The sequence below is a fragment of the Vigna unguiculata genome, chromosome 4 (assembly GCF_004118075.2).
Source record: "Vigna unguiculata cultivar IT97K-499-35 chromosome 4, ASM411807v1, whole genome shotgun sequence".
In the NCBI taxonomy this organism is placed as follows: domain Eukaryota; kingdom Viridiplantae; phylum Streptophyta; class Magnoliopsida; order Fabales; family Fabaceae; genus Vigna; species Vigna unguiculata.
The window spans coordinates 31427051-31443424 of NC_040282.1; the positions used below are offsets into that span (position 1 = coordinate 31427051).

At 33.4% G+C, this 16374-nt stretch overlaps 1 protein-coding gene across 1 annotated transcript; it reads right to left on the minus strand.

The window, feature by feature from the left end:
- Nucleotides 1–12009: 12009 nt before the first annotated feature.
- On the minus strand, nucleotides 12010–12872 carry LOC114180744 (glutamyl endopeptidase-like). The gene is made up of 3 exons (XM_028067039.1): nucleotides 12713–12872; nucleotides 12282–12424; nucleotides 12010–12195 (listed from the first exon to the last, which is right to left on the minus strand). The coding sequence occupies exons 1-3, from the start codon at nucleotides 12870–12872 to the stop codon at nucleotides 12010–12012; spliced, it is 489 nt and encodes a 162-aa protein (XP_027922840.1).
- Nucleotides 12873–16374: the final 3502 nt, after the last annotated feature.

The following is a 16374-nucleotide window of genomic DNA, read 5'->3' on the forward strand; positions in this document are numbered from 1 at the left end:
TGTCTATCGTCACATAATGGCTTTAGATCTCTATCCATTCTCCCCTTCTTCGGCTTCCACCACATATAAAGTTCTCCATCATACTTAAAATCCTTCTTCAGAATACCCAATGCTTCGAAGTACGACCACATATCTGGATCCAGTCCACAAACTACATGCTCCTCTCCACCTTCGTAACGCAGCATCCTTCCCCTAAATCTTTCAAACTTCCCCATGTGCCGGAAAACCACTGAAAAAGCCATCTGTATAACAACCAAAACACAACCCTAAACCCATCAAACCCAACCACAAATCAAACTCACACTAACACAGCCGCTACAAATTGGACCTCCAAATGCGCAATAGATTTCCCCCCAAATGAAAACCACTGAAACCCTAAATCAGAGTGACAAAGGAAAGAACTTACCTCTGCTTCCAACCAATGCTCTGCTCTTGCAACCTCGTCGAGAAAGCCAGTCACCAGCTATGCCAACAACTTCAAACAACCACGCCCAGAATGGAATCTCGACGTTTGGTTTTCCACTCTCACCGGCACAGCAAATGAGCTTTCGCGGAGAAAATCTTTCTCCCTAACTTAGGAACCAGAGAATGACGCTGCTAATTCATAATGCCAAGCACGTGCTCAAATTCACAGTTTTAAAATTTGTATTATAAAATAATTATTAAACGACTTAATGAAGAAAAAAAAATTAATTTATGAATTATAAATATTAATTTAACACGTGTCAGCATCTGAGTAGACACGTGTCATCAGATGACCAGCCTAGGTGGAACGCCGTTTGCCACGCAGTCACAAACTTAACGCCGTTCACAAATTAGGGACTAAAGTCAGTAGTTCCAAAATCACGAGGACCAAAATGGTTTAACGTTTGGGAGAGGAACCAATTCCAAAAAACGATAATAGCTGAGGGACTAAAAACATAATTAACCCTAATATAATATATAAAAAACATTTCATAAACTGAAAAGTGAAAGTCATGTTTGCCAGAAAAGGGGACGGATTTTGGCCCCAATCGATTTTTTCAATTCAATTTTTATAAAAAGTATGTAGTTATCTTGATTTAAAATTTTAAATATGAAAATAATATTATTTATTTATAATAAAGTATTTATATTTTTTGTACATTGAGACATTGAGAATATATATATATATATATATATATATATATATATATATATATATATGTGATGCAATTCATTAATTAGAACAAAATGTAAATTTGTAAATAATATTATTCTACTATTATTTATCTTTAGTTAGGAAAATAATATAATTTTGTTTATAATATCACCATTACTTCTAGCTCATCCTTCTTTTACCTACCATGTCTCACTGTTGTGCCTCCACACCATCCTAAAGTCACCAATGTGGTTGCCATCGGTGGCGGTCCTTTATTAGGACATAAGAGAGTCATGCTCCCCAATTTTTTTTTTTATAATTTTTTAATATATATTTTTATATATTTTAAAATTATATTTATATATAATAATATTATTTATATTAAATTTAGGAAACTATCTAACAATTCTATATATATATATATATATTATTTGTATATCATTATTGTTTAAAAATAAAAACTAATTTGATAGGTATTGGTTAATAAAAGTAATTAGGATTTTTATCTCTGGTCATAATAAAATTATTTTTCAATAAGTCATCAAGAAAGTATTAAAGTAGAAAGAAAAGTACGGAGATAAATTGGGAACGAAGATTGAAGGATAGAGAGATTGAAGAACATATTATCACAATATCTCTCATAAATCAAGATTAGTATTCTATTATGATTTATGTATTTTAAATTTATGATCTTCTATTACGATGTTTCTTCCAAATTAAGTTTTACCCAAATTAGTAGGAACCCTTACTATGATTTAGGAATTCTTTTATGTAATTGACATAGACCTTAATTATATTTTTACCCAAATTAGTACAACTCTAAAGTATGAAATTTAAGGAGTTTTGTGTTTTCTATTGCATATGGTAAAATTTATGAATATATCTTGGGTTGCATTACAAATTTCGTTGCTCATAATGAATTAGTAGGATAATCTTGGATTAGAATAGAAATTAAAATATTTTTGTTGTGTGAATTCAATGAATTATAAATACTAGAAATTGAAAAGTGCATACATGAATCACTCTATGATAATGATTTAAGTAAAGAAAATGAAAAGTTTTTTATTTAATTAGAAAAATATAATTTAGATATAAAAAAAATTAAATTTGACACCCCTAAAATTTTTATTCAATCATCTTTATCTTTTTTTTTCTTTTTTTCTTCTCATTCATCTCTTTTTAATATTTAAAAGTTTTTCATAAAACTTGGATAATTAGAATTATTAGTTAGTGATGGATTGACAGTTAGATAGGTACCAACGAAAATATTTGTTAGTATTACAAATTCTAATTTGCCTTCGAATCTTACTAGTTAATTTACCAATAAATTCATTTTTGTCAGTTATTACGAAAATTTTTGTAGTCTTCTATTCTTTATACACCTTAACAAAAATGGTGACATAGAGTGGATGCACAATCTTTTAGATAGACAAGAGCTAGTTGAGAACAATGAGAGTGATGTAGTTTTTTAAGGCAAAAGTAGTTAAAATAACATGTATGATAAATCGATCATCGCTAACAATGATTGTTTTGGAGATATAGAAGAAGATGTAGAAGGAAAGCCAACTAATTATTTTGTACTACATATATTTGGTTCTTCTATGTATGTATTGTGACTCTCAAGAAAGAAAAAAGACAAACATAAAATCTAGAAAATGTATATTCTTAACCTATGGTGACAATGTGAAGGAGTATCATCTATGAGATGTCACTACCATAAGATTTTACTAGTTAGAATGTAGTTTTTGTAGAAAATGAACTGCAAAATAAGTAGATAAATGACAACTTTAAGAAGTAAAAATACCATATTACAAATAGTAAAAAAGTCTTTAAATGATTCTTCCATGTTAGAACAGGAGACGAAGAAGAAAAGCCAAATGAGATTAATAATGGAGGACTACAACATTCAACTTGAGATGAATTTAAATCATTTTAGCACTTAAAATATGTTATGAAAAGGCATGATGTATAGAGATGTCAAAATGAGTTAAAATTTGTGAGCCAACTCGGTACGAGTTCGAGTCTAAGGTAGAAAGGGGTATTTATTTAGAATTATGATTTAGTTTTTGGGATGAATAATTTATTTATTCTCTAAAATGAGAAACAACAAAATTTTAAAATAGATTTGAACTTTTTGGATTTTGGTTAAATATGTGAGCCAACCTGTTTAACCCACCAACCCGTGGTAGGTTGGACTTGGCTCAAATTTCTTGAGCTCAATGATAACTGTAATGATGTGTATTATCTTCTAACTATAGAAGGAAAGCTTTCAAATTTTCAAAAGACTAAATGGTCCAAATGCTTCTTTGTCGATGATGACTAAACATGAAGAAATAAAGGCTCCACAACATGGAAAATTCTTAAGAGGTTGCAAATGGGTCAATAAGATCAAATGATATATCAACCATCAAGTGGAACAATATTGTGATATATTGGTAGTAAATGGATATGTTTAGATGAAGATATTGACTTCAATTATATATTCTTGCTAATTATTATATTGATAACAACAATTAGAGTTGTTTTGTTCATGTGTGTTGCATTTGGTTTACATATTGAGAAATTATATGTATAATTTTTTTTTCTCACAAAGAACTTTAAGGGAAGATATATTTTATTCAACTATAGGGCTCTAAAGGACAAGAAAACTTAATTTAAAGGTTTACCAAATCTTTATACAACATTAAGTAGGCACCTAGGTGTTGTTGTAAAAGATTTGATTCCATTATTAATAGTGATGTTTATATGAGACTGAGTTCAAACTATTGTACCTAACATAATAGGTTTGATGAGAATTATTTTATCATCTGATTGTATGTGGATAACATGGTGATAGCCACAACAAATATTGATATGAATTTAAAACCAACAAACAAGATTTTAAGGATGGAAATTCACTAAGACAAAATATAAGAGGATTTGAATTTCTCAAAGAATTACTTAGTAAAAGTTTTACAATGCTTGAACATGCAAGATTATACACAAAATTTACCCCAATTTCTATCAATTGTATTATCAAGTATATGAGTCATGTTATGGAGGTAAAGAGGATTAAATTGTCTTAATTATTGTATGCATCTATTGTGGGAATGTATGCCATGATTTGTACAATACTATGATGCACAAAGGAAGCTCAATTGTTGCATTATATTTTGGAGGATCAAAGTTAGTTATCAGAGGATATGTTGATTGACATTTTGTAAGTCATCTTTGATAAAAGAAAGATCTACTACTACTTGCTATGTGTTCACACTTGCACAAAGATCTTTAATACACCTATACATAATATAAGACCCGTAGAATTTAATTAATTAAATAAATAATTAATTAATAAATAAATGCAGGTAGGGAGAGCTTTTATGGCATTTAATTCTAACATGTATGATGTGAAAAAGTACTAGCTCAAGTGGTTGAGAGTACTTTGATTGTGTGAGAGAACTTGGGTGCAAGTCCTATGTATGTTATTTATGTGTTATTTGTGTGATTATATATATATATATATATATATATATATATATATATATATATATATATATATATATATATATATATATATATATATATATATATATATATATATATGATCATGTGAATGATTAGGGAGTGGAATTAAGGGGCTAGACAGTGGAAGAGCTTAGAGGAATTGTTGGAAGTCAAGGAAAGAACTCAAGCACTATATTTTAAGCAAAGGAATTCTAGGTTAGGGGAGTTTTACACGTTCTAAAATATGTTAAGTCTAAATCTCATGCTATATCTTGTAAATTATCAATGTCATTTGATTTTGCTTGAATTTATGTATTTCTGGAAAATTTCCAGAAACCGCCTGGCGGGCTATGCATAGCTGCCAGGCGGCTCATCATGTTTTGGCGTCTCTGGGTTCCTGGAGAAGGAACCGCCTGGCGGCATATTCCCGGCCGCCAGGCGACACATAGTGTTTCCCCTATTTTTTTTGGGTTTATATGAAGCGCCCGACGGTAGCGAGTGGCCCGCCAGGCGATGCGAGCAAATTGGCTCGAAATTAATGTTTTCTGTGATCTGGGTTGTTTGAATGTCAAATGGTGAATGATTTCACGTCATAGGGCGTGTGATTGAATGAAACAGTGAAGTAAGGCTTTTATGGTTTGTCACAACCGAAATCGTGACGAGAGGACAAACCAAAAATAAAATTTGAAAAAGAATTTTGGAGTCGCCACCATAGTTATTATAGGAAACTATGAAAAACCATAAAAAAGAGCAAGGTTTACGAAAACAAAGTTTGGGAGTACGGGAGTTAATTACGCGTAGGGAAGGTGTTAGCATCCTACAACGCCCATCTTAAGACAGTACCTTTAATTAAGATACAAATTAATGTGGTCTCCTTTAAATGTTTATTTAAAAAAATAAAATAAAATAAAATAAAATAAATAAATAAATAAAAATAAATAAAGATGACAAAGAAAAAATAAAGGAAACAAATTTTTTTTTTTGTTTTTTGGGCCCGACAAGGATTACTCCTTGCTCTTACGTATCTCCATTCATAATGGAGAATCAGAGTCACGTAGTTCTTTATGAAAAACTTTTTGAAAAAAACAATTTGTTTGAAGAGGTTGATATCGCCTTTTTTTTTATTTTTGAAGATTTTGTATTTTCCTTTTAGTAATTGTATAAAAGAGCGAAGGTATTAAGTACTAAGACGACGCGAGCGGTCATACAAGCACTTATACATTTTAAAAGTAAAAAGGGTATTTAAATTATTTATTTATTATTATTTCTTTAGAGAAAAACTTTCGAAATAAGATATGATACGAAAAAAGCGTTACTATTTATATCCAATTTATGAAAACATTAGGAAAATAAATAAATAAATAAAAGATTAGGAAATAACGTTTAGGATTAAACATATTTTTTTATTCTTTGTAAAATGTTAAATAAAAAGTTTTTAAAAAACTTAATATGAAAAACATGACACAACATATTCATAAAATGTTAAAACATGAGATCTCTTATTTATTCGTAACTAATGAACCCCAAAATGCATGACAATAATGTTTTTTCCACACCAAGAAGAAATGGTAAAAAATCAATCTTCAACAAAGATCATAACCAAATCTCAACAAAGACCACATACCACAACAAGAATTAAAAATTTATGAACCTGAACGAGAGATCGGATTTACAATAGTTACGTTGGAACACCAAGAAGCAAGAAGCACGTGGGGGTGGTGATCGGAGGTGAGTGGGTTTTTGATATGCGAGGGTTAAAAGAAATTGTGTGCTTAGGATTAGAAAGAGGTCTTCAAAATCATGAGAGAAAAAAAATCCTTTATTCTTTTGCTTGACGGGTTTATATACACAACATTATAAATCTAATGTAATCTCGTAATAAAGTCAGTCTTGATTACAAAGAAATTTAAAAGGCAAAAACTGGTTTTAATATTATCACATTATGAGAATCAAATCACAGAAAAATCAAAGCACAAAATCAAACGTGATCAGCAAAACTGATTCTAATTAGTAAAAGAGATATTGCTTTGAATCATATTACTACTTTCTTTATCTGGAAAAAAAGGTTTCATAAAATCATAGCACAAAATCAGAGTAAATGATTATAAATATTATATCATATTCTATTTCTAATTATTAGACTAACTTCTTAATCTGGAGCAGAAACGACAAAGCATAGAGTGGAAATTTTGGGCTGCCATTAGTTGCAAGAAGAAACGGTGTGGGTGTAGAAAGTATTTTGGGCTAAAAAAAGAAACAAAGCCTCAAAAGAAAAAAAATAAAAGAGTAAAACAATCTTTTTTTTTCTTTTTATTTATTTATTATTACTATTATTATCCTATTATTATTATTTAGACAAATAAAAAACCAAAGAAAAAAACTTATTTATTTTTATTATTTTTTTACCATTTTTGAAAAAACAAATTATTATTATTTATTCTATTATTTATTTAGCTGGACGAAATTGGGTGTTGACATGGTTGGAAAAATTGGGGATTTGTGGTTTAAGGAAGGTTCGTGGGGTAATTATGCTGGAAAAAGGTTAATAGTGTGAAAGGAATGTGAGTCTTTATGATGATGAGTGATTTCAAGTGGGAACAGGTTTAGGGTTTAGGGTTTAGGTTATGCACCGCCTGGTGGCACGCAATGAACTGTCAGGCGCCAACGCAGTTTAAATAATCTGTGTGGCTGGAAGGTGCCTAGAAAAAATTGGGTCCGTGGAAAACTAAGTTAATACCGAGTTATTATGAAGAAACATGATTGAAAGAAGACCTAGGGTGATTGATGTGTGAATTATACTAGAAAGAATTGGAATGGTTTAATGGTGCTGAAGGAAATTAATAATAATTAGAGTGTGGTAGAGGTCAGGATTATTTCCGCAATTGGTATAGGTTTCTATAAATAGAAGACTTAAATATACATTTGGTCCCTATATTTGTTGATTTTATTCAATTTGGTCCCTATTTTCATTTTATGTTCAATTAGGTCCTCATTTTCGTCAAATTGTGGTCAATTTGGTCCTTTTCACTAACAGTGTTTAAATAGTTAACGTTTTTGAACAGTACATGCCACGTGTCAACTCCTGGTTTTTTTAATTTTTTTTTTAATTTTTTTTAATTTTTTTAAATTTTTTTTAAAATTTTTTTTCATTTCAAAAAAAGTGTCCACATGTCAAGTCGCAATTGTGCCACGTGTCAAATGCTAGTGCCACATGTAGCTTAGAGTTGTATTATTTATTTTTGTTCAATTTAGTCTTGATATTCGTTATTTTTGTTCAATTCAGTCCTTATATTGGTTATTTTTGTTTAATTTAGTCCCAAATTTTATTAAAATAGAACTATTTAATTTTTAAAATTGACATTATTATTAGTTATTTTTTAAATTTAATTATTAATTGAATATAATTCTTAGATTCAATGGTTAAAGAGAATATAATTATTTAAATATTATTAAAATAGAATTATTAAAATTTTAAAAATATATATTAACATTTTTAAAATTCACATTTAAATTTAAAATATTTAATACTTTTATTGCATTTTAGATATTAAAATCTAAAATATTTTATATGTAAATGTTAATTTTACAAATATTAGTTTATTTTTCTAAAATATTTTGAATATTTAAAATATTTTTATATATCAATTTTAAAAATATTTAGCAATTAAATATAATAATTTATTCAACTTATAATTAAATTTAATAATTTATAATTGAATTTAAAAAATAATAAATTCAAAGGTCAATTTTAAAAAAGATATTAATATAATTTGTATAAAAAATATTAAATTTAGTGTCAATTTGAAATGGACAAAATTGATTTATTTTAACAAAAATTGGGACTAAATTGAACAAAAATAACGAATATAAGGACTAAATTGAACAAAAAAAATAATAATACTACCACAAACTGACACGTGGCACTAGCATTGACATGTGACACAATTGTGTCTTGACACGTGAACCATTTTTTTGAAATTAAAAAATTAAAAAATTAAAAAAAATTAAAAAAAATTAGGAGCTGACACGTGGCATGTACTGTTCAAAAACATTAACTATTTAAACACCGTTAGTGAAAAGGACCAAATTGACCATAATTTCAGGAAAATGAGGACCTAATTGAACATAAAACGAAAATAGGGACCAAATTGAATAAAATCAACAAAAATAGGGACTAAATGTATATTTAAGCCTAAATAGAATTAGCCAAGTGGAGGATGTTCTTAATGTATTTGGGACTAATTAATACTTAGATGAACCTTGGATATGTTTAATAATAAGGGAAGAAAAATGGTGTGGTGCCATTTTAGAGGAATCACTTAGGGTCCTGTTGTTAATCAATAAGTGTAATTGCTTTAAGTTGAGGCAGCAGGGAGAAGTGGTAGTAAGAGTAGGTAGTTTTGTGTCTTTGGCCTACAGTGGAGTATCTTGCTTGTTATTTAGTTAACTTGGAGGGGTGTGCATGATCTATAGAGTGAATCTGGTATTGAGTTAATTATGATATTAAGGAATAAGCACTGTGAGTACATTGTGTTATGGAGTGATGAATAAGGTTTACTTAAGAAAACCAATTTTGTACGCTTGGACGGTTGGTCTTAGATGGAAGTAGGAAACTAGATAGTAAGTTAGCCACTAGGGAAGCGATTCGACTGGATTGGTGAAAGGCATCGTGAATATTGATGCTTGGAGTGAAGAATCAAATATGTGCAGAAATACTCAAATACTAGAACTGTGCAGGTACTTATACAACGTCTGGCAGTGGGTTTAGACCGTTAGGCAATAACTGTAGTCCCAGTGAGCATCAGAGGGTGTGGCGCCTGGCGATAACGGATGATGCGTCAGGCGGTGACGGTGAAACAACGAGCAACAAGGCGCTTGGCACTTGGCGGTAGGCGTCCCCCGCTAAGCGATCTGGAAGCGGCTGTGCCTGGCGGTACGTGTCCCCCGCCAGACAATTTTGTTGCTGCAACTTTGAGTGGCTGATTCTACATGTGTGATCTACAAGGCTTTTGGTGATGCTTCAAAGGTGGGATTGCTGGTGTTCCTTGAGTTGAGCTCGGAACGTATCCCTTGAGTTGAGCTTGGGATAGGGGTTAAGCACTTAGCATTCCTCGAGTTGAGCTCGAAATGGCATCCCTCGAGTTGAGCTCGGGATGGCGGATGAACACGAGAAACCCTTGAGTTGAGCTCAAGTTGGTGAGTGTTGCCGGTGGGAGTGTGCTGGTTGTGGCCAGTATGGATGGGTCTAGAGAGATTGCCCTCCTCAGTAGTTAGCTAACGAGTTTGGTAGTCTTAGGATGTTACGAACTATGTTCGTATTTGGGAACTCCACTTGGCGTTGCGGTGTTTGATCCGTAACAATGGTTCCCGTACATGCTCTATCAGTTGTGGCCGATAAGTATGACAGCAAGTCACCTTGGGGTAATTACTAAAAGAGGTAGAACACGAATGACCTGGTTGTGGCTAGGGGAGATGAAATCGATAGAGGGATTTTATTTGGCATGTTGCATGAAATATATAAATGACTTATATATATATATATATATATATATATATATGAATATATTTGTATGCTTATTCTGTTAAGCTCACCCTATCTGCTTGTGTTTGGCGATGATCGTGTGCGCGGCACACATGAGTAGATGATGTTGATGCAGGTGGTGCTGGTGATGTCATGGGAGTTCTATGTTTAAGTTTTATATCGTTGGATTTGTAATAAATTGTAAGGCTCATGGCCTAGTTGATAACACTTTCAGTTTTGTAATTATGGATTTCGAATCATTTGTTAATCTAATAAAGTTTTAAATTTTCCGCGTTTTGAGAAATGAGGTATTATTAAATGAAACTGTTTATTATTTCTTTATTTATTATTAAAATTCGTAATATTCTGACGGGATGTTACACATAACACATAACATAAATCAACAACTCATTCATAAACATAACACCTTACAATTTTCATTAGTTATAGGATTTTGATTACTTCTAGTCTTTTGGGTTTGGGAAGAAGCTTGTGTTGTGAAGTCCTTGGTTGTTCATACTACGATGTGAGCAGAAAATACCTAGAGTTCATTGTATTTGTAATCTTGAACCGGGCTTTACATTCGACTTTTAATGCAATTCAATTTCCACGTTTCTTTCATTGCTTTGGAGTCTTTACTTTCTAGTCCAATTTATAGTTTCCATTTACACTTTATACAATTTGAATGTACAAATGATGCTTGAAAACTCATTTTCCAGTTTTGACCTAAAGAACATGTTCTTGGGTATTATTTGAATAATTTTAATCTTTGCATTTTATCTACACTCATATTTGGATTAAAGATTGAGTTCTAAGGAGTATAATGTGATCACCTTAATCTAGCTTACATTAAAGGTTATTGGAAACAAAGATCAAAATCCATTTGATCAAAGCTCAAGTTCTATATTTAGTTCAAAACCCATTTTCACAATTTTATATTTCTTGCAATTTACGATCTATTTTCCAATTTTAATGCACAATGCCTTATGTTCTAGAAAAAAAAAAAAATACATAAACGTACACTACTTGGTTCGAGAAGCGTAAAAGAAAGGATGTTTGTATTAACAAACTTTGGTAAAAAATTCATCCGTCCTGTTGTAGAAAAAAATTACCTTGTGTTTGGATGAAACATTTCAACAATTCTAAGAAATTGAAATGCATTGCATTTGAAATTCTTGCAATTGAATTCCCTTCATTTTCTAAATAATTTGTTTGGATAGAGTAATTGGAATACCTCACATTTCAATTTCTTGTTTGAATAAAATAATTCAATTTCTCTTATGAGATAAAATTTCATTTTAAAACATAAATTTTGAATTTAAATTTAACAAATATATTTGTCAACTTAAAATATTTAAATTTGGTCAAATTTCGATCGAGCCGACTTGACCGAATTTGGCCAAATTTTGGCTGGTGTAAACTTAATCCAATTTGGCCAAATTTAGGTTGGAGCCAACTCGGTCACATTCAGCAAAATTTAGGTCGGTGTTGACTCGACCAAATTTTTCCAAATTTCGATCGTGGTCAACTCGACCAAATTTGGAAGAATTTAAGACAAGCTCGTCTCAGCTGAATTTATCTCGAGGCCGATTGGATCCTATTCGGAGAAAATTTTGGTCGAGGCCGATTCGGTCTAATTCAGCTAGGGCTCACTATGCCTAATTTGACCACATTTCGACCAAAGTCAACTCGACCAAATTTGGCCAATTTTAGACATGTCCGACTTAGTGGAATTTGGTCAAATTTCACCGAACAATTTTAGACATTAAAAATTTCCACAAGGCCAAAAAAACGAAAAATAAACCATGGGGTCATCTAGACAATAGGGCCGACACAGCTCATCTGGGTCGTCATACTAGTCCAACCAATCTTGATCGCCGTGCTGTTAAAGCCTGTCAAGGTCATCGACTCGGTCCGGTCCATTTGGATCATCGACACGACTCGACATGTTTGGGTTATCAACACGGCTCGACATGTCTGGGTCGTCGGGCCGATCATGCCCGTCTAGGTCATCAGGCTGATCAAGTTTGTCTGGGTCATCGTGCTGATCAAGTTCGTCTTGGTCATCGGGCTGATCAAGTCCGTCTGGATCGTCGAGTTCGTCGGGCTAATCTACGTCGTCGGGCAGGTCGAACCTATTAAGGTCGTTGGCCCTACTTGACTCGTTTGTGTCGTTGTCTCAGTTCGGCTTGTTTGGGAAATTGCTTGATTTGGCCCGTCTGGTTCATCGAGCCAGTCAAGCCCATCTACGTCGGTTAGCTGGCAAGACTTGTTTGGATCGTCGGGCCGGCCAATCCCGTCTGGGTCATAGGGCCTGTTTGCATCGTTAGGTTGGACGAATCCGTCACGGCCGTCGTTCTTGCTCGACTCGTCCGAGTTTTTAGGCCGACCCAACTTCTATAGGGCGTCGACTGGGTCCAACCTATTTGTGTTATCGGCTTGACCTGGTCCATCTTGGTCATCGGGCAGATCGAGTTAGTCTGCATCGTCGGGCTAGTGAGGCTCATTTGTGTCATCAAGCTAGTTAGACATGTTTGAGTCATTGGGTTTGTTGGGCTCGTCAAGGTCGTTAGCCTTGCCTGACTAGCCTGATTCGTCAGTGCAGCCAAGCTCATTGAGGTCATCGGCTTGACTCAGTCTATTTGTGTCGTCGAGTTGATCGAGCCTGTTTGCGTTGTCGAGCTGGTCGGGCTCGTCTGTGTCATCGAGCCGGTGAGACATGTTTGAGTCATCAGGTTGGTTGGGCATGTCAAGGTCATCGGCCTTGCCTGACTAGCTTGAGTAGTCAGTGCAACCAAGCTCGTCGAGGTCATCAGCCTTACATGGCCATCTGGGTCGTTAGGCTCGTCTTATTCATCAGGTTCGCTTGACCAATTAAGGTTGTCGGGCCAATCGGTCATCCGGATCGTCGGGCCATTTAGACCTGTTTAGATTATCAGGGCGGTCAGGCTCATTTGGGCCATCAGGCGGTCGAACTTTTTAAGTTCATCGACTCGACCCGAATTGTTGGGGTTGTTGGGCCCCCCAACCCATCTGGTTCATGGGACCTGCCTTACTCATTTGGGTTGTGGGGCCCGTCTGACCTGTGTGGGTCGTTGGGCCCATTTGGGTCGTTTGGCCCGCTTGTTCGGTTTGGGTCATCAAGTTCATTTTGGTAGTTGGGCCCGCCAACCCACCTTAATCGTTGTCCCACCTACTCTTTTCTGCCTGGTCTGTCAAGATCGTCAGGTCAGCCTGACTCGTGTGGTCATCGGGCTGGCTCGACCCGTGTGTTTGTCGGCCCAACCCAGCCCATCCAAGTCATCTAGGTCGTATGGGTCAAATTGACACATCTAATCTTGAACAATGAAGAATTCCATAAAGTGTGGAATTTCAATTTCCTGAGTAAATTTCAAATTCTACTATTTAGTGATTTGAAATACTTTATTAAAACTTCTCAATTTCAATTTCCTTTTAATTTCCTCATCTAATCAATCATTTTACTTAAAAGAAATTGAAATTTTCTAAATAAATAAATTACTCTCTTAAATTGCCTCATCCAAACACACTATTAGAGTTTCCTTCAACTACATGATATAATGAAAATAGTGATATATTATTTAAATACTTGTTAAAAGTAGAGAGTATTTACAAGTTAAAATTTTTATTGTAATCTAAGTGTAAGGCCCACTTATTTTCTGCCCTAATGTTTAGGGGCCTATTGATGAGTGTGTATTTTTGCCCTCATTCAGTGTTTAATTCTGGGTATTTAATTGAATTTATGTGGTTAAAGAGTGATTTAATTGATAATTCTAACAATTAGGCTATTTGAGCTTGTGTGATAAAAATGTGTTAAAAAGTGATTTTTAGCTGCATAAATTATTTTTGGATATTTTAATGTTTGTTGATGCATTTGAAGTTAAGATTAAGCTCATTCAAGGTGGGAAAATAAATTGATTAAAGTTACAAACTACTTTTAAATAAGGCTGAAATTAGCAAGTTCTAGAAAAATCACTTATGCACCCCTAGTTTTTACTTATACACTCTCCTCTTTCTAAATGGGTCTCACCAAAAACCTATTCTACACCCCGTAATATGTTTATTTACACCCCTCCTACCATTTAATCCTCAACTTTCAAATCAGGCCAACCATACGCTGACACGTGGCATTAATCCTTGCAAACACATATGCATCAATTAGACACTACCATGTCATCATCTCCTCCATCTCTCACATGAAACCCTAACCTTAATTTTCTCCTCTCCTTCCATCACCATTGCAGCCGCCACCCTTGCCAGCAACAAGTTTCCCGACCACCGCGAGCCACCAGCGCACCTCCACGCATTCAGCAGCGAAACAACCCAGAACCTGCACCATCTTCAACCTTCGTTCACGTCGCGACCACGATGCAAACGCAGTAGCGCAACCATCACCAACAGAAATGCAGTAGCGCCACCATCATCTTCTCCGCGAGCGAGAACGAACCAGATACAGAGAGCACGCGCACCAGATGGAAGAAGAAGAAGACCGCACTAGTGACGCGCACCGTTCGTCGTCCACACATAGTTCCGTCAGCACCCCTTGCTAGAAGCAACCGTGCGCCGGCAGCCGCCATTGCAGCAGCTCAAGCTTCCATTGCATCTGCGAAACCCTAATTTTTGAGAGGGAGAGGAACTGCCACGTTTCATCCTACCAATGGATGTACAGTCAAATAGTCAACTAGTCAAAAGTTGGTCAAATCTGGTCAAAAAGTCAAAGACTGGTCAAAGGAGAGGGTTTATTTGTAAATATTGATATTTTTAGATGTCTCTACAAAATTGGACTACAGGATTGAAAATGGGTTATTTAGAAAATTAATACAAATATTATTTGGTGATAATTTATCATATATCTTTAAATAATTAATTAATTTAATTATATCATAAATTATTAACCAACTATATTTGTCAAATAGTTTATATCTCTCCAAATATCTGTGAATATTTATCTTTATCTTTATTTTAAAAGATATTTGGGAGGTTTTAGCAATTGAAAAGTCCAGCCCAAAGCCTATATAAAGAGACCAAGGGAGAAGTAGAAAAGGGCAAGCTCGGGACTTCGGAGTTTAGGAACCTTTAGGGGGCCTAATTTCGTTTCCTTTCTCTCTCTCCATTCTTCTATCTTTATTTTTATTTTGCATTCATGGAGTTCTAAACTTCTTGGGTTGATTCCATTGTAATTTCTTAATTGGATTCTGAGGTTAGATCAATTAATTTCTTTGTTTTTTTTATTATTGTTGAGGTTTTAATTCATCTATGTCTTTTATCTTTGAATCACGTAAAAAGTAATGATTTTAAATCTATATGCATGTTGATCATATGAGTCTAAGGGTTTTTAAATTTAATTGAGACTTATTTTGATTTTATTTAGAAACTTTCATGTGAATAAATGAGTTTTTACCAATAATTGAGACTTTACTTTGATTAAAGGTATTTACTCTAACGAAAATTAATTGAGATTTTACTTTGATTAATTAAGCTTTTTATTTGGTGAGGAGGTAAAAGAATAGACATGGTTAGGCATAGTAAAATTTGATTGAGACTGTACTTTGGTTGAATTTATTGTGCATAATCTAAAAGTTCTCACTTCTAATTGAGACTGTACTTTGGTTGAAAGTGAAAACGCCAACAAATTAATTGAAACTTTACATTAATTAATTTGTAAATCTACAACAATAATTAATTAAGCAATAATCTTTAGATAACCAATGATGATATTATAGAAGATCTTAACAAATCAGTGAAATGTTTTGGACTCTCTCTTGGACACATGTTTCTTAAACTTTTCATCTCAAAATAATTGAAAGTAATGTCAAGAAATTTCTCATTCACACCAGTGAGGCTGTAAAGTTGTTCAAGAACAAAGAATGGAAGTTGATTTTCCAGTAGCATCAAGTCATGCCCAATATCCATTTGCATCCCTGGTTGAGGTACGAAGGGTCTTTTTCCAACCAATCCTCGAGTTTATGCCATCTTAGTAAAAACTCAATTATGAAGCTAGAATCAACTAAAATCATCTTCAAGAAATAATTACTTTTATATTTAATTGGCTCTACATAACAACTTCGAATTTTTTCTTCCAAAATTTTAATTCTAGCAGCAAGTTCTCTCATAGGTAGTTGTGTTCGATTTATAAATCCCTTGACATACTTGAGTTTAAGCTTTTTCATTGTCTCAAAATTGTTGTCTTCCTTACTAAGGTAATATGGTTTGTGATGATAAGGGCCAATGG

What these genes read in the sequence shown, in the direction of transcription:
- LOC114180744 (XM_028067039.1), bottom strand. Translation starts at nt 12,872, where the DNA reads ATGCCCAACCAACCTGATGACTCAAACATGTCTCACCGGCTCGATGAC. An exon ending in TGGCTGCACTGACGAATCAG is followed by an intron (nt 12,425 to 12,712) that starts GCTAGTCAGGCA and finishes CCTATGACCCAG; the next exon opens with ACGGGATTGGCCGGCCCGAC. An exon ending in CAACGACACAAACGAGTCAA is followed by an intron (nt 12,196 to 12,281) that starts GTAGGGCCAACG and finishes GGACTTGATCAG; the next exon opens with CCCGATGACCAAGACGAACT.